Source organism: Homarus americanus, unplaced genomic scaffold (genome assembly GCF_018991925.1).
Source record: "Homarus americanus isolate GMGI-L3 unplaced genomic scaffold, GMGI_Hamer_2.0 scaffold57980, whole genome shotgun sequence".
In the NCBI taxonomy this organism is placed as follows: domain Eukaryota; kingdom Metazoa; phylum Arthropoda; class Malacostraca; order Decapoda; family Nephropidae; genus Homarus; species Homarus americanus.
Window position 1 is genome coordinate 14,677,571 of NW_024716703.1, and position 25,294 is coordinate 14,702,864.

A 25,294-nucleotide genomic window follows, 5' to 3' on the forward strand; every position below is an offset into this window, starting at 1 on the left:
AATAATTTTTCAGAATCCCCCCAATTTTATTTGCCATATAACCTGTCTTGAAGTTTTAATTTTTGGTCACTTTGTAGTGTGGGAACCCTCACATCTCCTTGAAGGTGGGAATGAGGGGCGTGATTACTTCACTGCTAGGGAAGTGAGGGCCAGGGTCTCAATCAATTGTACTCCAATTGTACCACTAAAGTGGGTGGAAGAAATATGTGTTCTTTGACTGATGATAAGAATGGATGTTCTCTGTGGGATAAAAATGACTAGTCAGTCATCTCGTGAGGGTGGAAAATTATAAAATCAACAAAGTGCTCGTACAGCTGTTGCATACATCATCTTAAATATACAGTACGTACTAAGAAAATTTATGATGAGGAGCTAAATTTGTCTCATGTTATATATATGTTGAAGTTATTATATTCATTTAATACCTTGGAGTATGTGATCTTAATTATATGTATTATTTTCAGTTATGAATATAGAGTGGATGTATAATGTACCACCACTCTGGTGGATTAATCTTCCCATCATTGGTTGATCTTGCTGGAGAACACTCTAAGGGATAAAAACTGCAGAATACTATACCACAAGTGCTACAGGCTGATCACAGTAAGGTTAAAGTTTTAAGTTTATTAAGGAGTCAAGGAATGTGATACTTTTGCCAAATAATGAGTAGTTGAATATTTTTAGCATTAGCATATCATCTTTTCACTCTGGATATCAGACGGTCGTGAACATACCAGTAGTTGCCAAGGTTGAGGCTTTCGGCCCAGTTGTAATAGTTCTGGAGTGGATTTGCTTGAAATTTTTGAGAGTCGCAGGTAGCAGGTTTTGGGCTACTGCATTTTAAAGGACTGATTATTTTAAAAAAATGAACCCAATTGAAAATTTATAGAAATAAAGTTATTTCTATCATATAGTATTACTGAGGAAAAGATTTGGAACATAGAATAACAGTTTTTCCCAAACTCTTCAGCCTCAAGTGACCTGTCTGTTGAAGCTGGTGCCTGTCAGTGACCTCCCCCTCATCCTACCCCAGTCTTCCAACTTTATTTTATTCTTAGGTACATTGCACAAGTGATACTTTTACTTCAACTTCAGTAACTATGTCAAAACTCATAATACAGTACTTGTACTTTTACATGAGTAACAAATTTAAGTACTTTGCACACCTCTGGGTAAATCCATGCACAAAAAAGATAAAATTTATTACCTTATTTCACTTCAGGGTGACTTATATACTGTACAGTATACAATACAATATTCACATCAAAACCCCTAAGTTTGAAACCCGAGATATCCATAACTACAACACCTGTGGCAAATTAAAGAAAACTCAATTTTCCTCTAGCAACCATAGCCCTTAAAATGGGGCATTAGAAACCAAAGCTAACACTGAAAGCTAAGGGAAGATTTTATGCTGATCTACACAGTTTTTAGTACAGGTTGAACCCCGCTAATTTGGGACCCGACAGTCCGGCAGCTTCGATGGTTCAGGACGGTGTCATAGCTCACTTCTAGTGGCTGTTGCCAATATTTTACCTTTAAATAATTATAATTTACCTTTAAATAATTATAATTTACCACTAAATATGCCTCCTAAGAGACCAGCAAGCAGTATAAGTGGTTGTAATGCGGCAAAATCTAAGCATGTGACATAAACTTTTAGAAAAGTTGTCTATACTGGAGAAATTAAACAGTACTGTAATAGTACATTTTATGCATTATATTTTCCTTTTTTAACCTTGACTTTGATGGTTCAGAATTTTCGCTAATCCAAAACCGGTCTGGTCCCAAGCTTCCCGGATTAGCGAGGTCCAACCTGTATTGTATACACTGTACAATACTGTACTGTACTCTAAGAGTGGGTTTTTACCTTGTACACTCTTTGTAAGGGTTTATGATCAGTAACAATTCAAGTAGGGTTAAGTGGGTAAGGTCGTTTAGGGAGCTGCCATGTGTCTTGTTACCAGGTGAATAGTTCAGGCAGCAGTTACCTTACCTGTACAGGCAACTCCCTGGTTACGGAAGGTGTGTGTGCTTGAAAATTTGTCCGTAGCGTGAAATTCCGTAATGCTAAACCAATTTTCCCATTGACTTCCATTATAATTATAATTGGAGATGCGTTCCCAAGGAAATATTTCCGGAAAAAAGACGTAATACAAGCACATTTATGAATGAAAATAATTTTTTTTAACACACACATTGATTATTTTATGATATAATATGATAATAAATATACAAAACGCTTGAATATAGCTTACCACAAACAATGTTGAGTGCTGCGTTAGGTGAGGTGATGAGGTAAGGTGGTGCAATCAGTTACTGGGAGGGAGACGGGGGCACTACTGGCTCCTGCCTCGCCCTGTACAGTATTGTAGCAACCACCAAGAAATCCACACAAAATAAATTGTATAATTTCTGTGAATTTTTTTCTAATACAGTGAACCCACGGCGGCCCGCGTAAAGTGAACAACATAACATATGGGATTAATTGAACTGGAGACTGGGCCGACCCCCAAACTCCACTTTTTCAGACACAATACCTACGTTGTAGTAAAAATAACTTCTTAATTTTATGATGGTATGCACACACAATTAATAATTAATAATTAACTGTGGAATGCTTTGCCTTCTTCTGTGTTTCCATGCTCTTACAATCTGTCTCACTTTATAAAGCTGGTTTTCCGGCATCTTCGTGGTGTAGATTAATACAGTATAACCTTTTTTTCTATATTTTCAATTTCTTTCCGTTCTTTTTTTTCGCCCCCAGGCTCCGTTGTGGTTCGTTTGACCTGTGCCCGGGTTGGCTAATTCCTGTAAAAAAAAAAAAAAAAAAAACTTACATTAGTAGAAAAGATGGCTGGGCACACGGGGATGGGGGGTTGGTTCCGAGGCAGAGGGCAGATTATTGGCCCTCACCTGTATCACTTGTATCAATTGTATCACTATCCACCACAGAGGCTTGCAGGGCCTCATTGTCAAACCCCTCAAAGTCCATATAAGTCCATATCCTCACTATCATTATCACTGACTTGGGCCGGCTGTGGTGGGTGGCTGGTGAAGAACTCGGTAATGTTTTGATGACTGGGCGACCTTGTGCGCACCCTGCTCGCGCCGCTCTCCGCGTAAAAGGGTACACACACCGCGGAAAGTGAGCATTCCGTGTTTGGCAGGGTACCGCGTAAACGCGTAAAGTGGGACCGCTTAAAGCGAGGGTTGACTGAAGGACAGTATTGAAGAAAAAAAATTAAAATTTACCCAATTTCCATAAGGGCGAATTTTTTGTCTGTAGCCCTAATTTATTGGTCATAATTTACAAAATCCGTTAGAGCGAATTTCCGTAACTTTAGGCCAACTGGTGGATCCTTGTGAGGTGTTAATGAGAGGAATTCACTCGTATTATTTGAGATAGCATTGCAGGACTTGCAATATTGGAAGAGTTTGGGAGGTGCCACTAGCTATCAGGGGTGTCAAACTCATGGCCTGTGGGCCAAATGTGGCCCTTGGGATGGTCAGGTGTGGCCTGCGGGATGACGGTAAAATTTATCAGCCCGTGAAATTATGATAGAATTAGGTATGAAGTCCCGAACCCGTATTACTGATAAGCACTTGGATGCCATCCTCCGACTTAGAGCCAAATATAGAAAAACTTGTGGAAGAAAAATGCTTGCAATGGAGTGGAAAATGAGGTCAAAGTTGTGAGTTGCATGACAGTTCTTGTTCTGCATGTACATAACGCAACTGTCATAACAAGATTGAGCTCTTACATTTCAAAACACAAATGAAATTCTATGATAAATTGTAGCCCCAAATAATGCATATACAGCCTTTTGCTATCTTATTAATAGCATTAATCATGTTTATTAAGTAAAATGAATTTCACATACAGTACGTACTTAAGACCGGACAAACCCAAATGAGGTATTCCTGCAAATATGTGATATAAGCACTTGTGTTGGCCCTGAAGAAGGTAACTAAAATAAGAATTGGCCCTCGAAAGGTATTGAGTTTGACACCACTGAGCTACATGATAAGTAATAGCAGTGTTGTGACAACACTCACGTACCTATAACCTAATGCCTACATTTTATTTATGTTTCCCTGTTTAATATATGATAATTATACATTATTTCATCCTGGGGTCATCTGGGAATCAGTGAGTCAAATATAGTCTTGATTTTAGTTCAGTATTGGTGACTGCATACCCCTAGGGTTAACCTTTGGCATATAAGATGCAGGATGATTTTATATGGTGGTAATACAGTAAATAACAACTTGATGGATGTACAGTAAATTATATGTAACACAGTTAGATAGAAAGATAATTTTTAGAACATTCAGGGATATTCATTTGGTGCAATTTTCTTCCAGAGAAGCAGAGTTGAGAATAATGGATGATGATGAATGGGAAGAACTTGATGAAAGTGCAGTGGAGGAGTGCATGGTTCTTGCCACGCAGATGTGTTCTCGACTTTCTCAGAATGAAAATATTTTGGATCACAAGAAAAGCCCAAATCCTGAAACAGCTGGGAAAGATTATTCCAAAAGTATTACCACCAGAAATTACCACAATAATCCAACAAATACTTTTGATGACAGTGGGTTTTCAAGCATAAAATGCAACAGTAAAAATACTGCAAGCCTCTTGTCTAGCAAAATAAAAAATGCAGGAACATTCGCGAATAAACCAGGTACTCCAACAAATAACAGCTATAGTAGCAGGTTCAATGACTTCATCATTCCATGTAATACTTCACAAAAAGCTATCTCAGGAGCTGGAAGATTACTTCATGTTTCAGGCAAGGTATATAATTCTATCCCTATGAAAGGAACTGGAGGAACTTTTAGCAGTACAAAAGGCTCTTGTCAGACTACCTGTCCTTCAGGGAGATTGGAGGGGGAGGAGAATCAACAGCAATTACTGAAGAGGACAAAATTGGAAAAAGACAAGGTTGAGGAAGATCTCATCTTAAAGCAAGGAGAGGTAAGATATTTTTGCCTGTGTGTGTGCATGTGAGAGAGAGAGAAAAACTAAATTTTTTCTTTTCAGTGAAGTCATTAACCCTCTCACAATGTGACGCAAATCACGTAAAATCATTGGGTTGCACTATTTGCATCAGTTACGCGAATCGCATCGCTAAACTTAAAAAAAAAATAGGTTTTCAAGATATTTACATAAAATTTTCTTGCATGATAGATGATAGCATCATCTTATGAGGGAAGCTTGCAGAAAGTACCAAAGTATGGGTGGGATTCCGCTGACCATCAGTTTCCTCCTGTCAGTCATACTGGTAGGTCACATTTGTCTTTATTTCCTCTCTCACCCTCCTCATAATTGGATGTATTAAAATTGCAAAGCCACCCTTAGAAAGCTCATAAAATTCCACTTTTTTAACTATATTACTGTACCTTGATAGGCTTATGAGAAAAATATCCAAGATATGATGCTAAGTCAGCTGGTTGACTGTCTGGCTGAACTGTGTCGTGTTGCCTGGAGGATGGTTTGAGGCTCTGTGTTTTGTACATAAAATATGTGCTATTGTATTTTATGAAATGCTATGTATCAGTTTTATTATTGTAATAGATTTTGGTACAGGTTGTACCTCTAGTCCGGCAACCTCGGGACCTGACCGGTGCCGGACCATGGAAATTGCCGGACCATGCAAATTCACCCTTTTCCTGGATAGATAGTGACTTGTGCTTATGCTTGGAAGCACTAGCACCACTTTCTCTGCATCATGGTCTCTTTGAAGACATATTGATGGGTTAAATGTCATATAGTAGCTTCTCAAATTTCGCGAGTTTTTAATTCTTTAATTATTTTATTGGAACACAAAAAAAAAATAAATAAAAATTTTGACTACGGAAACTTGAATTTCGACGGGTTTGAACGGCCCGCCAACGTGCAGACGACGTGCATAATCGTGTAAACAGCGTCATTTCTCTTATGTACAAAAGATTCATTATTGTTTATTACTGAATGTCTTTTTTATTGAATTTATGTTTATGTGTGCAAAATGAGCAATACAATTCATTAATAATACGTAGAATATTAAAACACACTAGGAAATGACACAGCATTGTTTTCGTTGATTACAAAACCAGTGACTGACTGGTTCTACATATAAAACTGAAGAAAATAAGACCTTGGCTGTAGCTGTAGTAAAATTAATATGATTGTTTTAAGTAATGTTAATAAATGGAACAATAGAAGTAGCTAACGATAATGGTAAAGAAAAAAGAGAGATCGCGTATGTAAGTGCGCATGCGCACACGTGAAAACATATCGTCATTACTTTACATAAGAATATGAAAGCAACACTTATTTCCTGTTCATATATCTTTTAATTAATGTTTCTGAATTTGTTTTATTGAATTAATGTTTGTGTGTGCAAAATTAACAATACAATTTATTAATAATACGTGGAATATTAGAGACGAGGCGGCTGCCGGCATTGTTTATGTTAAAGCTTACAAAACCAGTGACTGATTGGTTCTACATATAAAACTGAAGAAAATAAGACCCTGATTTTAGCTGTAGTAAAATTAATGTAAAAAAATTAATATGGTTGTTTGAAGTTCCTGTAATTTTATTTAATGTTAATAAATGGAACAATATAAGTAGCTAACTATTAATGGTAAAAAAAAAGTGAGACTGCGCGTATGTAAGTACGCACATGTGAAAATATATCATTACTCTACATAAGAATATGAAAACAACACTTATTTACTGCTCATATATATTGAAGGGTTAAATGTTGTACTCTGTATAGACAAGCAGAGAGAGCGAGAGAGTGCAGCCGAACTGCCGGATGTAAACAAACCTTAATTTCCCGCGTTTTTTTTTTTTTTTTTAAGGGGATTAGCCCACCCGGGCATAGGTCACTGACCCACATTGGGGCCTAAGGGGCAAAAATTTAATGCTCCTGTAATAATAATAATAATAATTCAGTTAAGTAAAAAAAAAATAAATAAAATAAAAAAAAGCTGCCTATCTACCTATTGGATAAACTAAAATCGTTCCGGACCACGGGAGTTTCCGGACCACAGAATGCCGGACTAGAGAGGTACAACCTGTATAAGCAATTTTAAATTTATTCAAATTAGGCTAACCTTGTGCTCACTGAAAGGTTCAACTCTGAACCTCACATTTTCTTTAGAATTTTTGTCCCAATATGTCAATTGTTTAACTTTGAAATCGTTTTTAATGAACTTGTTTAAAACAAGGAAATACTGTATTGTATTATAATTATATACTGTACCAGGAAATTTTCTTCCTCACTGCTTATCTGGACTGTTTAAAGAAAATCAGTTGTTGTTATAATGCATAACAAGGTTATTGAAACACTATTATATCAACAATACAAAATATGAAACAGAACTCTCCAAGTTGAAAATCCAACATAAGTCTGATTGCCAACAACTGTTTTCACGGAGATGGTTGTTATACAGTAGAACGTCGATATAACACTAGATAGGTTCCAAGAGAGTTCGCTTTAAACCGAATTCGTACTAAATTGAAGTGTTGTTTCAATGGAAAAATTTAGTTTGGTACTTGAGAGAAACACAAAATACTAAAAAGACTGAGAGTCTACCCAGGTGCACCTCAGCCCATCTAGAATAGAATAAACATTGTTTTTTGTAGTATTATGTTAAAACAAACACTCATAAATCAACACAGCTAAAATTAAGAGATACAAAATGGCCTGTTTACTGGCTGGGAAGATGGGGGGAGGGAGGGAGGTGAGGTGATATGTTTGACAGTTGCTGCCAAGGTCTAGTGCTTATTTATCTGTCCTTAAGAGTGACTTTAAGTTTTCTCTTATAAAATGTCACTGAACTGACAAGGGAGAATATAATTTAAGATTGCTGGAATTCTTATAAGATAGTGATTAATTTGAATATAAACGTGCTATAGCTCGCATTAGACATGCAAATTTTAATTCTAATTTAAGAATTTTATTACAAAGAGCACAAATTTTTATCTCATGCAAAATATATGACGTTTACATTCAAATTATTCGCTGTCTTGCAAGGATTCTAGCAATGCAAATTATATTCTCCTGACTTTAGTTTGTGACATTATATACGATAAAAACTTTAAGCCTAAAACACCAAACCCTGACTGGGGAGTGACAGTGACATGTTTGACAGTTGGTGCCGAAGGTCTAGTGAAGTATTTATTTCTTTATGTCCTTTAGTTTGAGTTTTTGTTTTTTGCTTATTCAGTAGTACTGTAAAATGTTGCAGAAGTGACTGGGGAGAAAATAATTTACATTGCTGGAATTTTTGTAAGATAGTGATTAATTTGAATATAAATATGCTATAGTTTGTACTAGACACAAATTTTAGTAATCATTTAGTACATTATTTTGAGAACAGTACATGTACAGTACAGCTTTGCCCTGAGGACAGTGTAGCGTGCCCAGAGAAACATTAGGCGCAAAATTTTAAATATGATGCACCAGATTGACTCGTGCAAAATAGGAAAGATTCGCTTTAAATTAAAACATTGTCCTTAATTGTGGTTGTCGCTTTAAATCAATAATCTTAGATTGAATCGCTTTAAATCGACGTTCTACTGTATACAGTACTGTAAAGTGTTATCTGTAAGTAATCACAGAATTTGTTTTATGAATGAAGAGAAAACTGTATACTGTACAGTACTATAAAGATAAAAATTAGAAAGAAATAATTGTAGGGGTATATTGTTTGGGAGGTGAGAGTGATCTGGGAGCAGCATGTGGGGGAAGTGGGGTAGAGCGGTTGTTTAGTTCCCTCCCCCGAGATTCAGTTTCATCATAATTCTCATATTCAGGTTCATTTGGTGCCAGGTTGATAAAATCTTCTCAGTAATCAACTTTGCTGAAAAAAGCATCCCAGCCTCAACACCATGAGTCATTTGTTTACAAAGGGCAAACATTTGATAGGTTTAGCTCCTTCACTACTCATGCTTACCACAACATCTGTCTTTAGGACTTAGTAAATTAGTGATGTACTGTAGTGTATTTATCATCACTTCATAAGTAATATTGTAGTGTAAAGTATTATGCATCTGTGTATTCCTTGATTTATTCATTAGTCATTTGTCTAAGTGTACAAGTAGCCAAATTGAGCCATCATGTATCATTAAAAGGAAATAAATAATGTTAGGAAGGTATCTTCATTTCAAATACAATAGTACAGTGTGTCATAGTGACCCTGTTGTAAGCTGGTTATCGGAAAGCTCTCATAGGAACGCATCCTGAGTGAATACCTTTTGATACAGCTTATCCTTTTATTTTAAAGTCAAATTACAACTTACATATTGTATTTTTCCTCATTTATTGAAGATATTATGTTAATCATGATGAACCGTACACCATAGAAGACTGATCATGTACAAGAATATAATATTGAATCAATAAATAAACCTGAAGAAAAAGGCAACCCCAGATCAGGCCGCCGTCGCCTGCATCCCCCAGCCTGCTTACATATGTATGGTCTTAGCTCTTGTTAGGCCTACAGTAAATATGATTAGACTACTGTACAGTTTTCAGCGAGCAAGTGTTGTATTTCATAAGATTAATATTATTTTTTTAATTTTACTCATTTTGTAAAATAGGTACAGTACACTACAGTCATGCGCCGGGTAACGTCCTAGATACGTTCTTGGAAACGTGACGTTAACCGAAATGGACGTTGTCCGATCATCACATAAACTTTTTATTTATACTTACGTGTACCGTATGTGGAATACTATATACGTACATATGCACTTTTACTGTTAAATCACTACTGTAATGTGATACAGGTGATTAATTTTTATCTCTTGTGTAAAATACATGACGTTTATATTAAAATTATTCACTGTTTTACAAGGATTCCAGCAACGCCAAGCAGATGGGGGAGAGAGGGTGGGAGCGAGCGAGGGGGCGTGGGGGGAGGGGAGGTAGTACGTTTGACAGTTGGCACAGGCCCAGGTCTAACGCGTGTATATTTATCAGTTCTTAGGTGACTAAGCTTCTCTCTTATAAAAAGCCAGTGAAATGACCTGGGTGAATATAATTTACATTGCTGGGATTCTTGTAACATACTGATTAATTTGAATATAAACATGCTATAATTTGCACTAGACAAAATAATTTTAGTACCGTAATCAAATTAGTACATGTGCTCTCCAGCTTTGCACTAAGGTCATTTATTTCTATTACGTTTCTTTTAGTATGGTGTGTGCATGTAAATGGATGAAAATAAATGAAGAAATCTATGTAAATCTACCCAAAAATACAGTTGAAAAACTTTTTTATTAAATGTACTACAGTACTGTACACTAATGTACAACAATTTTTATCTCTTGAGCAAAATATATGATGTTTATATTCAAATTATTGGCTGTCTTGCAAGGATTCCAGCAATGCAAATTCTTATCTCCTAACTTTAGTCTGAGATATTATATAAGATAAAAACTGTAAGCTTAAAAGCCCGGCTGGCGGGGGACTGACGGAGCCAGCCAGCTACGCCACCCAGTGAGGGGTGGGGGGTTGAGGTGATAAGTTTGAGGCGAAGGTCTCTGTGTGTTTATTTAACAGTCCTACTAAGCTTCTCTCATTTTAAAATGCCAGTGATATGACCTAGGAGAATATAATTAACATAGCTGGGATTCTTGTAAGATACTGATTTATTTGAATATGAACATGTTGTAATTCGCACTAGACATAACAATTTTGGTACCGTAATCAAATTTGTACATGTGCACTCCAGCTTTGCACTAAGGTCATTTGTTTATTTTATGTGTCTTTTAGTATGGTGTGTGCATGTAAATGGATGAAAATATATGAAGAAATTTATGTAAATCTACCCAAAAATACAGTTGAAAAACTTTTTATAAAATGTACTACAGTATTGTACACTAATGTACTACATTTTTTATATCTTGAGCAAAATATATGACGCTTATATTCAAATTAATCTCTGTCTTGCAAGGATTTCAGCAATGCAAATTATATTATCCTAACTTTAGTCTGAGATATTATATAAAATAAACATAAAGAAATCACCAGGGTGGGAAGAGGGGGCGGGAGGTGAGGTGACAGAATGTCTGGCGTTTGTTTATTTATTTATTTGAGATAAGATTTGACAGTTGGTGCTGAAGGCCTGCGTGTTTATTTATCATTACTTAAGAGTGACTCGGCTCTTCTCATAATTTGCCACCCAAACGACCTGGGTGAATATAACTTACATTGGAGGGATTCTTGTAAGATAGTAATTTATTTGAATACCTGTATAAACAAGCTATATTTGCAATAGACATAAAAATTTTAGTACCGTAATCATTTAGTACATGTACAATACAGGTTTGCACTTAGGTCCATTGTTACTGTACAATATTGACTAAATTCACTAGATAACGTACGCCTGGCCGCACAATCTATAAGAATACGCGATGCATACGTGACTGTGCCCGCTCTAGGTCCATTTCGGTTCGCTAGGTCCCATTATTTGAGTGTTTTTTTTTTTCAATTTAAATTTTTATTGTTTATTCCTTGATAGAGGAAGCGGGATCCTAGTGTTGTCACTTGGTACCCCTGTACCATAACACCAGAAGCAACTGGCCAGTGTCACAAGTATATACAGTACAGTACAGTCATCCCTTGGTTTTCTCGCCTAATTGGGAACCCGCCGATAACGAAAGTACAGAACCTATGGGATTTATTCTAATTGGTTGAGGCACCCAAGACCCAACCCCAAGTTTCCCATTTTACGACCATTTAGACCCACTAAATATATATATAATGTTATGGTAAATATCATAAACACACATAGGCATGGCTAGGTTTATTACAAAGTGATGAAAAGGGTACGCTTAATACTGTAGTCCACAAAACATGTAGCTATGCTTTTTTTATTTGGTCCCTCATCATACGAGTCCGTTTTCTCTCACATCAGGACGCCTGAGTCCTCCGTTTTCTCTCTTAATCTTAGAGTGCACCAGAAACTTTACTATTTTTAGTAATGCCACAGAATTTTAAATTGCAACCCCAATTGCAACTGGGGTTGCAATTGTTAAGGCAACTAGATATGTCTGATTACAGCAAATGTGTTATTGTCAATTTGTAGGTGAAAGATTTTATCCTCAATAGATGTAGGTTAACATTTCACCTGTAGGCAAATGCTTAAAAAAAGCCTAAGTAAGGAAGCATATACCTTTGACACATAACATCTGACGAGTATGGGGAGGATCATCGTGTCTCCGTCAGGGGGTCGTGGAGTGGTGGTCCAGCAGGCGTTACGTTTTTTTTTTGGGGGGGGGGACGCACGGACGTATATGCGATTGGACGTTGTTCGGTCGGACGTTAACCGGCGCATGACTGTACTTACATTATTTTAACCCATTTCTTAAAACCCTCTTGTATCCCCGTTAAAGGTACTCGGTACTCTACAAAAAAGTTCACGTTAATAAAGCTAGCGAGGTGCAGTACACTGATACTATGCATATGAAGGCAGGACTCAGATTGAGACTAGAACATTCAGACATGTGACCGCATGACATTGTGCACAGAGGTTCAACTTCATGTACGAAAACAAACCGTCTGGACTGATGCTGGATTTTCCAGATTTAATTTTTTCTGGTGAATAGAGGAGCAGTCTAGAGCACCTCAGAGATTCGGAAGAAAATTAATTTCGATGTACAGTAGAACGTCGATATAACACGAGATACGTTCCAAGAGAGGTCGCTTTAAGCCGAATTCACACTAAATTGAAGTGTTGTTTCAATGGAATAATTTAGTTTGGTACTTGAGAGAAACACAAAATACTAAAAAGACTGAGAGTCTACCCAGATGCACCTCAGCCCATCTAGAATAAAATAAACATTGTTTTTTGTAGTATTATGTCAAAACAAACACTCATAAATCAACTCAACTAAAATCTTAGGACGTGAAATGGTCTGTTTACTGGGGATCAGCTGATGGGGGGGGGAGGTGATATGATGTGATATGTTTGACAGTTGATGCCATGGTCTAGTGCTTATTTATTTATCTGTCCTAAAGAGTGACTAAGTTTTTCTCTTATAAAATGTCACTGAACTGATATGTTCTAATTAATTTTATTACAAAGGGCTAAAATTTTATCACTTGTGCAAAATATATGACGTTTATATTCAGAGTATTTGCTGTCTTGCAAGGATTCCAGTAATGTAAATTATATTCTCCTAACTTTAGTCTGTGATATTATATTAGATAAAAACTGTAAGCCTATAACCACCCAACCCTGGCTTGGGAGATGGGGGAGGGAGGGAGGGTAGGTGACAGTGACATGTTTGACAGTTGGGGCCAAAGGTCTAGTGAAGTATTTACTTGTTTATTTATGTTGTTAGATTGAGTTTTTGTTTTTGTCACAGAAGTGACCGGGGAGAATATAATTTGCATTGCTAGAATTCTTGTAAGATAGTGATTAATTTGAATATAATCATGCTATAGTCTGCACGAGACAAAAATTTTAGTAATCATTTAGTACATTATTTTGAGTACATGTACAGTACAGCTTTGCCCTTAGGACAATGTAGTGTGCCCAGAGAAACTTTAGGTGCAAAGTTTTAATTACAGTATGATGCACCAGATTGACTTGTGCAAAATAGGAAAGATTCGCTTTAAATTAAAACATTGTCCTTAATTATGGGTGTCGCTTTAAATCAATAATCTTAAATTGAATCGCTTTAAATCGACGTCTTACTGTATTGAATTTTACTAATTAGAATTCTTTTTATATATTTTTGTACAATATTTATATGATTAGTACCTGCTTCTGTTCTTTTTTATTTCAGATTAACCAACAAATGTAACTTAACTTGACCAGCTTGGAACCTAATCCCCTCTTATTGCATTGATTTATATGGGAAAACTTGTTGAGTTACTCTATAATTGTTATATGTATGAACTTTTAGGAACAGAACCCATATGAATAACGAGGACTCCCTATACTGATATAACTGATCTGACCCAAATATAATCTCAACTACTGTATTGTTGTATTAGGTACTCATTGAATATAATTTTCTTTTTTGCATTTAGCATAGAAAACATTTTTATCAATATAAAAGCATAAAGAGAGACTCATAAATGTCTTGTATTACAGATAGCTTTGTTACGGTCAGAACTGAAGAGAAAAGAGGCAATTTTGGAAGCTGAGAGGCTAGATCATTGTACCGCAATAAAGGCTGCAGAAAACAGAGGCAAGGAAAAGGTAAGCAAAACATTTCTCATGAAGGTTTAATAAATTTTCTCAATGTGAATTTTTAGGTTGCCACAGGTGACTCAAAAGATTATTATTAATATTACTACAGTATTATTATTATTATTATTATTATGAAAGACATTTGTGGTAGAAATGCATAAGATATTTCTAACTCATGCTTGTTGAGCCATAGCAGTACCCAAAACCTTGATCCATCTGATGTGAGGCAATTGACTTGTGTTCATGGGTTTAACAAGTGGATGCTTTTTTGTAAGAACATTTCACAGTTGCCTCTGAAATAATAGTGTGGTACTCTTGCATCACTGCAGACAAACAACTTACTGTACTCTGAGGTGAACTATAATAGACCCATCACGTAAAGACAGTGACACAAGTCTTAAGTTACATGACTATACTAAGTGTTATTATGTCTCTGTAGTGCCTCAAATTAATGGAGTACATTACTGGTGTGTCGTATGTGTTAGATATACAGTAATATGTTATGTGTAACTTTAACCCATTCATTATGGACTAGTAAAACAGTAATTAAACCGTCAAAAAGGTGAGTTTATGGAGATTTTAAAATTCTATTATTCAATTTATTTTTTGCAATTTTAAAAAGCATAACTTCCTGAGTTCTACAACAGCCAACATCATTGTGGGCAGATGCTTATTATGCCTTCCACGTAGCAACAAATGAATAATACATACTGTAATTGATGTCATGGCTGGCAGATGTATGATTCCCTGAATAACACTTATACAGCAAATATTAAACATTTCATTTGATTTCTTGGCAATTTTTCTCTTGCCATATAAAAGAACATGCTCCATTCAAGTCATATTTTCAGGTACAGGTATATAAGATTATATCAAGCACCCCAGATTGTTTCTAAATTTTCAAGATAGACAAGTTTCTAATATTTTCACAAGTCACAATAAACCCTCGATAACTCGGAATGGATGTGGTCTTGGAATGTACGAGTATAACTTGGGAAAGGCTGAGATATATAAAATTATCTGGGAAAATCTCGGCATATATGGCCACCTGCACCACCTACTATGCATCTATGTCACCTACCATGCTTCTGTGTCACCTACCATGCTTCTGTGTCACCTATGCATCTACATCACCTACCATGCTTCTGTGTCACCTACCATGTTTCTATGTCACCTATCATGCTTCTGTGTCACCTACCATGTTTCTGTGTCACCTACCATGCTTCTGTGTCACCTATCATGCTTCTGTGTCACCAACCATGCATCAGTGTCACCTACCATGCTTCTGTGTCACCTACCATGCTTCTGTGTCACCTACCATGCTTCTGTGTCACCTACCATGTTTCTGTGTCACCTACCATGCTTCTGTGTCACCTATCATGCTTCTGTGTCACCAACCATGCATCAGTGTCACCTACCATGCTTCTGTGTCACCTACCATGCTTCTGTGTCACCTACCATGCATCAGTGTCACCTACCATGCTTCAGTGTCACCATGCTTCTGTGTCATCCTACCAGCTTCTGTGTCACCTACCATGCTTCTGTGTCACCTACCGCTTCTGTGTCACCTACCATGCTTCTGTGTCACCTATCATGCTTCTGTGTCACCTACCATGCTTCTGTGTCACCTACCATGCTACCTATGTCACCCTACCATGCTTCTGTGTCACCAACCATGCATCAGTGTCACCTACCATGCATCAGTGTCACCTACCATGCTTCTGTGTCACCTATGCATCTACATCACCTACCATGCTTCTGTGTCATCTACCATGTTTCTATGTCACCTATCATGCTTCTGTGTCACCTACCATGTTTCTGTGTCACCTACCATGCTTCTGTGTCACCTATCATGCTTCTGTGTCACCAACCATGCATCAGTGTCACCTACCATGCTTCTGTGTCACCTATCATGCTTCTGTGTCACCAACCATGCATCAGTGTCACCTACCATGTTTCTATGTCACCTACCATGCTTCTGTGTCACCTACCATGTTTCTGTGTCACCCACCATGCTCTGTGTCACCTACCATGTTTCTGTGTCGCCTACTATGCCCCTGTGTCACCCACCATGCATATGTGTGCACCTACCATGCTTCTGTGTCACCCAATTCGCCCTGTCACCCACCATGCATCTGTGTCACCCACCATGCTTCTTTGTCACCCACCATGCTTCTGTGTCACCTACCATGCTCTGTGTCACCTACCATGCCCTGTCACCTACCATGCATATGTGTCACCTACCATGCTTCTTTGTCACCTACCATGCTTCTTTGTCACCTACCATGCTTCTGTGTCACCTACCATGCATCTGTGTCACCCACCATGCTCTGTGTCACCCACCATACCTCTATGTCACCTACCATGCTTCTGTGTCACCTACCATGCTTCTTTGTCACCCACCATGCATCTGTGTCACCCACCATGCTTCTTTTGTCACCCACCATGCATCTGTGTCACCTCACCATGCATCTGTGTCAACTATGCTTCTGTGCTCCACCATGCTCCTGTCACCCACCATGCATCTGGTCACCTACCATGCATCTGGTCACCCTACCATGCATCTGTCACCACCATGCATCTGTGTGCCACCACCATGCATCTCAGTGTCACCTACCATGCATCTGTGTCACCTACCATACATCTGTGTCACCCACCATACCTCTGTCACCTACCATGCATCTGTGTCACCCACCATGCATCTGTGTCACCCACCATGCTTTGTCACCCACCATGCATCTGTGTCAACTACCATGCATCTGTCACCTACCATGCATCTGTGTCACCTACCATGCATCTGTGTCACCTACCATGCATCTGTGTCACCCACCATGCATCTGTGTCACCTACCATGCATCTGTGTCACACCTACCATGCTTCTCTGTGTCACCTACCATGCATCTGTGTCACCTACCATGCTTCTGTGTCACCTACCATGCTCCTGTGTCACCTACCATGTTTCTGTGTCACCCACCATGCTTCTGTGTCACCTACCATGCTTCTGTGTCACCTACCATGCTCCCGTGTCACCCACCATGCATCTGTGTCACCTACCATGCTTCTGTGTGACCCACCATGCCTCTGTGTCACCCACCATGCATCTGTGTCACCTACCATGCTTCTGTGTCACCTACCATGCTCTTGATCACCCACCATGCTTCTGTGTCACCTACCATGCTTCTGTGTCACCTACCATGCTTCTGTGTCACCCACCATGCATCTGTGGTCACCTAATGCTCTGTGTCACCCACCATGCATCTGTGTCACACCCACCATGCTTCTGTGTCACCCACCATGCTCTGTGTCACCCACCATGCTCTGTGTCACCCACCATGCTTCCATCACCCACATGCTCTGTGTCACCCACCATGCCCTGTGTCACCTACATGCCCCAGGTCACCCACCATGCATCTGTGTCACCCACCATGCTTCTGTGTCACCCACCATGCTTCTGTGTCACCACCCACCATGCCCCAGTGTCACCCACCATGCATGTCACCCACTAGTTTGTCACCCACCATGCTTCTATCACCCACCATGCTTCTATGTCACCCACCATGCTCTGTGACCACCCACCATGCTTCTTGTGCCACCTACCATGCTCCTTGTGTCACCCACCATGCTCTGTGTCACCCACCATGACCAGGTCACCCACCATGCTCTGTGCCACCCACCATGCTTCTCAGGCCATCTCATGCTCTGTGTCACCCACCATGCTTCTGTGTCACCCACTAGCATCCATGTCACCACCATGCATCCAGGTTCACCCACCATGCCTCTATGTCACCCACCATGCTCTGTCACCCACCATGCCTCTAGGTCACCCACCATGCTTCCGTGTCACCCATACCACACCCCATGTGTCACACCCACCATGCTTCTTGTCACCCATCACATGTCACCCACCATGCCTGTGTCACCCACCATACATCTGTGTCACCCACCATGTTTCGTCACCCACCATGCATGTCACCCACCATACATCCATGCCACCCACCATGCTCTGTGTCACCCACCATGCTTCTGTGTCACCCACCATGCTTCTGTGTCACCCACCATGCATGTCACCTACCATACATCTGTAGGTCACCCACTATACATCTGGTCACCCACCATGTCTGTGTCACCCACCATGCTCTGTGTCACCCACCATGCATGTCACCTCACCATACATCTATGTCACACCCACCATGCTCTGCAGTCACCACCACATGTCACCCACCATACATCTGTGTCACCTACCATGTTTGTCACCCACCATGCATGTCACCCACCATACATCTGTGTCACCTCAATTAGCTTCTGTGTCACCCACCATGCATGTCACCCACCATACATCTGGTCACCCACCATGCATCTATCACCCACCATGCATGTCACCCACCATACCTTGTGTCACCCACCATGCTTCTGGGTCACCCACCATGCATATGTGTCACCCACCATATCTCTATGTCACCCACCATGCATCCATGTCACCCACCATGCCTATGTCACCCACCATACCTCATATGTCACCCACCATGCATCTGTGTCACCCATCATACATCTGTCACCCACCATGCTTCTGTGTCACCCACCATGCATATGTGTCACCCACCATACCTATGTCACCCACCATGCATCTGTGTCACCCACCATGCTTCTATGTCACCCACCATACCCCTATGTCACCTACCATGCATCTGTGTCACCCACCATGCTTCTGTGTCACCTACATCGCTTCTGTGTCATCTACCATGCTTCTGTGTCACCCACCATGCTTCCAGTGTCACCCACCATGATCCGTGTCACCCACCATGACATCTGTCACCCACCATGCCTATATGTCACCCACCATGCTCTGTCACCCACCATGCCCCTGTGTCACCCACCATGCTTCCAGGTCACCCACCATACCCCATGTCACCCACCATGCTTCTGTCACCCACCATGCCCTGTGTCACCCACCATACATCTGTCACCCACCATGTTTGTCACCTACCATGCATGTCACCCACCATACACTCTGCGTGTCACCCACCATGCTTCTGTGTCACCCACCATGCTTCTGTGTCACCATCAGGTCACCCACCATGCATGTCACCCAACATACATCCAAGGTCACCTACTATGCTTCTGTGTCACCTACCATGCCTCTGTGTCACCTACTGCGTTTCAGGTTGATCACCATGCATGTCACCTACTCATACATCTTTGTCACTTAATATGCTTCTGCGTGTGTCACCTACCATACATCTGTGTTACCTACTATGCTTCTTGTGTCAATTTGACCTACTATGCATCTATATCACCTATCATGCTTCTCTGTCACCTACCACGCTTCTTTGTCACCTACCATGCATTTATGTCATCTACCATGCATGTCACCTACCATACATCTGTGTCACCTACCATGCTTCTGTGTCACCTACCATGCATATGTGTCACCTACCATACCTCTATGTCATCTACCATGCATCTGTGTCACCTACCATGCTTCTATGTCACCTACCATACCTCTATGTCACCTACCATGCATCTGTGTCACCTATCATACATCTGTGTCACCTACCATGCTTCTGTGTCACCTACCATGCATATGTGTCACCTACCATACCTCTATGTCACCTACCATGCATCTGTGTCACCTACCATGCTTCTATGTCACCTTCCATACCTCTATGTCACCTACCATGCATCTGTGTCACCTACCATACTTCTATGTCACCTACCATGCTTCTATGTCACCTACCATGCTTCTGTGTCACCTACCATGCTTCTGTGTCATTACTATGATGTTTCATTCCTTGTCTGCAGTTCTGGTAAGTGTTACTTTTTTACATTTAGTAATTACGTGTACTCATACTGTATATGGATCGATAATTTTGGATTGTATTTTCGTAGGAAGAGGGTAGTGCCTCGATAAATCGGAATTTGGGATATCTTGGCAAGGCCAGAGCCCCCTATGTGCCGAGTTATCGAGGGTTTACTGTATACACGGAGCCCCTCAAATTAGCGGATTTTTATTTCGTGGTCCTCTATTATTCAAGGATGACACTCTGGATGTATCCAAGAATGTCTGTGGGTAGTTTTAAAGTTGCTGGCATTTCCACGGCTGGGACAGGGAGCCATTCATTCTAGAGACAGTAATTTTCTTTACCTGTATATTGGGAAAATTGTCTCACAAATAATCAGAAACAATTTTATTAAAAATGTGTCAGTCTACCCTCAAGTCTGTGCTTTATTAATAAAGCACAGAATTGAGGGTAGACTGTCACATTTTTTATAAATTTGTCTGATTAATTATTTATGAGAGTATTTTCCCATTATTATTTATTTGTACACCCACCTCTTGTTTTACGCGGGGTTACGTTCTTGAAAATCTCCGCTTAATTCAAAAACGCATAAATTAAACATAATTTTCCCATAAGAATACATGTAAGTGGTACAGGTTAAGGGAACCATTATATACCGCACAGGGTACGAACAGTGCTCTCATGCGGCCAACCTCCCACACACACTCTCCTCTCTGAAGGCAGGTGATCACATTTAATTTTACTTCCATTGCAATTGTTTTTCGTGCCTTTTTAGCTTTAAGCACCCCAGTGGAGGCAGATGGACATTTTTCAGACATGCTCAATGGGAAAAACAGCGCTTAGCACTAAAAAGGTACGTGATAAACACACAAGGCAAATGAAAACACAGAAAAAGTAGTGCTGGTGTGAACTGAGAAAGCGATACCCGGGAAGCTTGCTGGACGTTGTCACAGTTGTCGAACAGAATACTTCATCATTATCTTCATCATTAGTAGTAATAATCTTTATTACAGGTTGACAATCCCTTATCCGAAATCCGTGGGACCAGAGACATTTCGGTTTTTGGAATTTTTCGGATTTCAGAATGGTAATTTATTTATTTATTTTTTTATATATTTTTTTTTTTACAGGGATCAGCCCACCCGGGCACAGCAGGTCACTGACTCACATTGGGGCCTGGGGGCTAAAATATAATAATAATAATAATTATAATAATAATAATAATTCATAGGTCTATGTCATGTTTCTCACTTTTGATCTTTTTTTCATTCTTGTATTTCTTTATTATTATTATTATTTTTTCATTATTGTTATTATTATTATTATTATTATTATTATTATTATTATTATTATTATTATTATTATTATTATTATTGTTATTACTGTATTATCATTATTACAGGTTGGCAACCCTTTATCCGAAATTCCGAAAACCGAAAAGCTTTAAAAACCGAAAGTTTTTTGTGTTTTTTTTTTTTTTTAAAACAGGGATTATTAGCCCAGCCAGGCACAGATCACTGACCCACATCGGGGCCTGGGGGGCAAAAATGTAATAGTAATAATAATTATAATAATAATTATTCATAGTAAATAAAATTTTTAATAATTATACACCAAAATAAAATAATAATGATTACAATAATTTTAATAATAATAATAATAAAATATAATAATAAAATTAATAATAATAATAATAACAATAATACTGTAATAATAAAATAATAAAACAGTAAAGAAATACAAGAATGAAAAAAAGATCAAAAGTGAGAAACACGACCTAGACCTATGAATTATTATTATTATTATAATAATTTTTATTACATTTTCACCCCCCAGGCTCCGATGTGGGTCAGTGATCTATGCCCAGGTGGGCTAATACACATATATATATATAAAAAAAAAAAAACCCTAACCATTCTGAAAACCGAAAAATTCCGAAAACCGAAATGCCTCTGGCCCCAAGGATTTTGGATAAAGGATTGTCAACCTGTACCTGTATTATTATAATTATTATTACTATTACATTTTCACCCCCAGGCCCCGATGTGGGTCAGTGACATGTGCCCGGGTGGGCTAATACCCCAAAAAAAAAAAATTTTGCTCCACAAATTTTTTTTTCGGTTTTCAGAGCTTTTCGGTTTTCGGAATTTCGGATAAAGGGTTGTCAACCTGTATTACATTATTATTATTATAATTATTATTATTAATAATAATGTTAAAATCGTTGATGTTGATATGACTGAGACTTATAGTGGTAACTTGCAAGCACCTCGCCAGGCATCACATGCAACTCCACTGCCAGGCGACCAGGCGAATATGCGCACCAAATTTAAACTGTCTTGAGCGTGTTATTTAAAAAATAGGTGCGCGTAAATTAGCTTTTAGTATTAACTGAACAATCGTGTTATTCCAAAAACGCTTAAATCAAATGAGCATAAAACGTGAGTTAACTGCATGTGTTTTGTGTGTGTGTCTACACATACACACACACACACATACACATATACTATACAGGTAAAAGAAATAATTGTCCTAAGAGCAAACACATGAAGGCAATATACATTTCTTTGTACACGAGGTCCCCCCCCCCCTCCCCGCCAGCGGATTTGGCAATTCGCGGTCATTTTGAGAACCTAACTCCCGCGAATTTGGGGGGGCTCCTGTATTGCTCTATGGACCGTGGTACACTCCAACCAGAGAAAGTTTTTAAACATTTGAAATTTTGGGGAAAAAATGGAATTTGATTATTGACTTCTATTTATTACTTAAAGTTTAAACTACAAAATGAAACTCACATCTGAAAACTATATACTTAGGGCAACATTTTGATACCAAGAAAACTTTGCTTGATGTCTACGAGTTGTCTCCTATTCAACTTTTTACTGAATTTTGTCTGTAATCACCCCATCTTACAGCACATTCACAATTACTGTACATTATTGTTTTTATTCCACAGGTTATGAAGTTTGCTACTGAAGCAGAAGCTAAATCTAAAGAGAGTATGAAAATGGTGGATAAGTTACAAGCGCAGCTTCTGTTTAAGGTAAATGAATTTATGGTATTTTGTTATTGTTTAGAATACCTTACAATATACAGTACCACTTCTTCAATTTTTTTTTTTTTTTTACTTGTTGTGCTGTCTTGTTTGCTCTAGATAATGAGCTTTATCAATCCAAGAATTTCTAGGCAATCAGAGAAGGCATACTTCATTCTAGCCTCACTACTGCTAATGGATAGAGAGACCCCTCACTCATGGTGTCATTTCATCATTTTCGGAGTTTTTATTTTATGAATCAATGAAAGGTTCTACAAAGAAGCTCTTCAGATTTATGAGTTTTACCCAGCATTATCTTAGATAGATTAATTAAAAAAATTGAATATTTTTGGGGTCATTGTGACCTTGACCGTTGACCGTGTACAGTGGTGTTTGCGTGAATAAATACAGTACAGCCTTGTTTCTGTCCGAGCAAGATGTGTAGTTAGACTCGAAAAACTTTCCTCAGCACCCGTAAGCATTCTGAGAATGTGTGGTTTAATACTATGATAGGGAGATGAATTTGATACCATAATGATCCTTAATAAATTCTCTTTGAGATGTTTCCAATAAGATATCCTTAAACAAAATGTTTTGATTTATAATGATGGGAATTCCATTTAAAAAAAATAAAAACATAAGAAATGTTGATACTAGAGTCAATAAAATCAGTTCTAATTTCGTTAGACACTATTTTTTTTTCAAAGTTATCCGGAATACTTTATCTAAAAGTTTGGTTAACCCTTAAGCCCCGGGTTAGGGTGCTGTTGGCAGTTCTCCCATGCGGGGTTTAATCGAGAAAAAATCAACATTTCCAAAAAAAAAAATATATATATATATACATAAAAAATTTGCGGGAAAATAGGCGGACGTTCTGAAACGTCACCCGGGGCCTAAGGGTTAAATAAATATTAAAAAAAAAGATAATATGATACGAGCGTGAATAGAGCTGTGTTACAATAAAGACAGTGTGGTATTTTCCAAGAGTAAATGATGCAGCTCGTAGGAGCTCTAGTTATTTACGCAAACACCACTGTACAAGTACAATACAGTGAACCCTCACTTTACGCGGTTAATTCAACCCACAGGGTACCGCGGAAAGTGAGAAACGCGTAAAGTGAACAACATAACATATGGGATTAATTGAAATAGAGACGGGGCCGTCCCCCAAACTCCACTTTTTGACGACACACAATTATGTTGTCGTAAAAATATTATCTTAACTTTATGATGGTATGCACACACAATTAATATAGAAGAGGTTAGGTTAGGAAAAATAAAGGTTGGGGTTAACACTTACGTTAGTAGAAGAGATGGGTCGGCGTACGGGAATGGAGGCTGGTTCCGAGGCAGAGGGCAGGCTACTGGCCCTTAGGTGAGTCACTATCACTGTCATCCACATTTGTCAGGGCCTCCCTGACAAATCCCTGAAAGTCAGCATCACTGTTTTTACCTCTGTCACTATCACTGGCTTGTGTTGGCTGTGGTGGGTTGCGGGCGAAGAACTCTGTTATACTTTGCTGACGGCTGGTGTTTATGTTGTCGTGATAAACCTTGAAGTAGGGCTCCATAGTCTGCAACAGCTGGGTAGTGAAGATTTCATACCTGTTTGCGTCAGGGTCGTCGGAAAGGAGGAGCTTGACTTTCTCGATACACTCGATGGCACCCCTAACATTACTATGGGATAAGCGGTGTTCTTCTTGGGATGACGCACCACCTGCCTCTTCACTGACGTCATCATCATCTACCATCTTGTCGGTAGTCACTTCAGGATCCCTTATCACCTCCAGGATGTCGTCGTTGGTGGTCTCGGAGAAGCCTGCAGCTGTAACACTCTGCGCAGCTTCTCTGGCAAGGTCCACTGCTACTGCAACAGTCTGAACCTCACCAGTCACAGATTGACTCTGCCTAATGGCTGGAATGCCTTGCAACACATGTCTCCATGCGTGACGAACAGTTGCTACAGACAGCTGATCCCATGCCTCCACCAAGAAGTCCACAGCTTTCTTGATGTTGAATATTCTCCAGAATTGTTTGAAAAGTACCTGTTGCTCTGCCAACTGTTGATCCTCGTCGTCTTCGCTCTTGTTATCGGTGGTGGTGTCACTCAGGTTACGCAACTCTTCCCTGGTGTTGGTGTAGTCGTTCAGGAGCTTGAATTTTTTAGTAGAGAATGCAGCTTTTACATTACAGATTAACTCTTGGTCCATGGGCTGTAATATAGACGTAGTGTTGGGAGGAAGGAAGACCA

The 25,294-nt window shown here is 39.0% G+C and overlaps 1 protein-coding gene across 3 annotated transcripts in view; it reads left to right on the forward strand.

Moving 5' to 3' along the window:
* The first annotated feature begins 466 nt into the window (after positions 1–466).
* The window catches only part of LOC121858302, a 108,956-nt gene continuing 84,128 nt past the window's right edge, over positions 467–25,294 (forward strand). For all 3 annotated transcript variants that reach the window (XR_006087412.1, XM_042354629.1, XM_042354630.1), the window contains exons 1-4: positions 467–603; positions 4,369–4,981; positions 14,113–14,220; positions 22,966–23,052. Coding sequence is in view for 2 of the 3 variants with exons in the window: in XM_042354629.1 (XP_042210563.1) it covers positions 4,388–4,981; positions 14,113–14,220; positions 22,966–23,052 (789 nt within the window). In the remaining variant the exon portion in view is untranslated. The remainder of the gene's footprint in view (positions 604–4,368; positions 4,982–14,112; positions 14,221–22,965; positions 23,053–25,294) is intronic.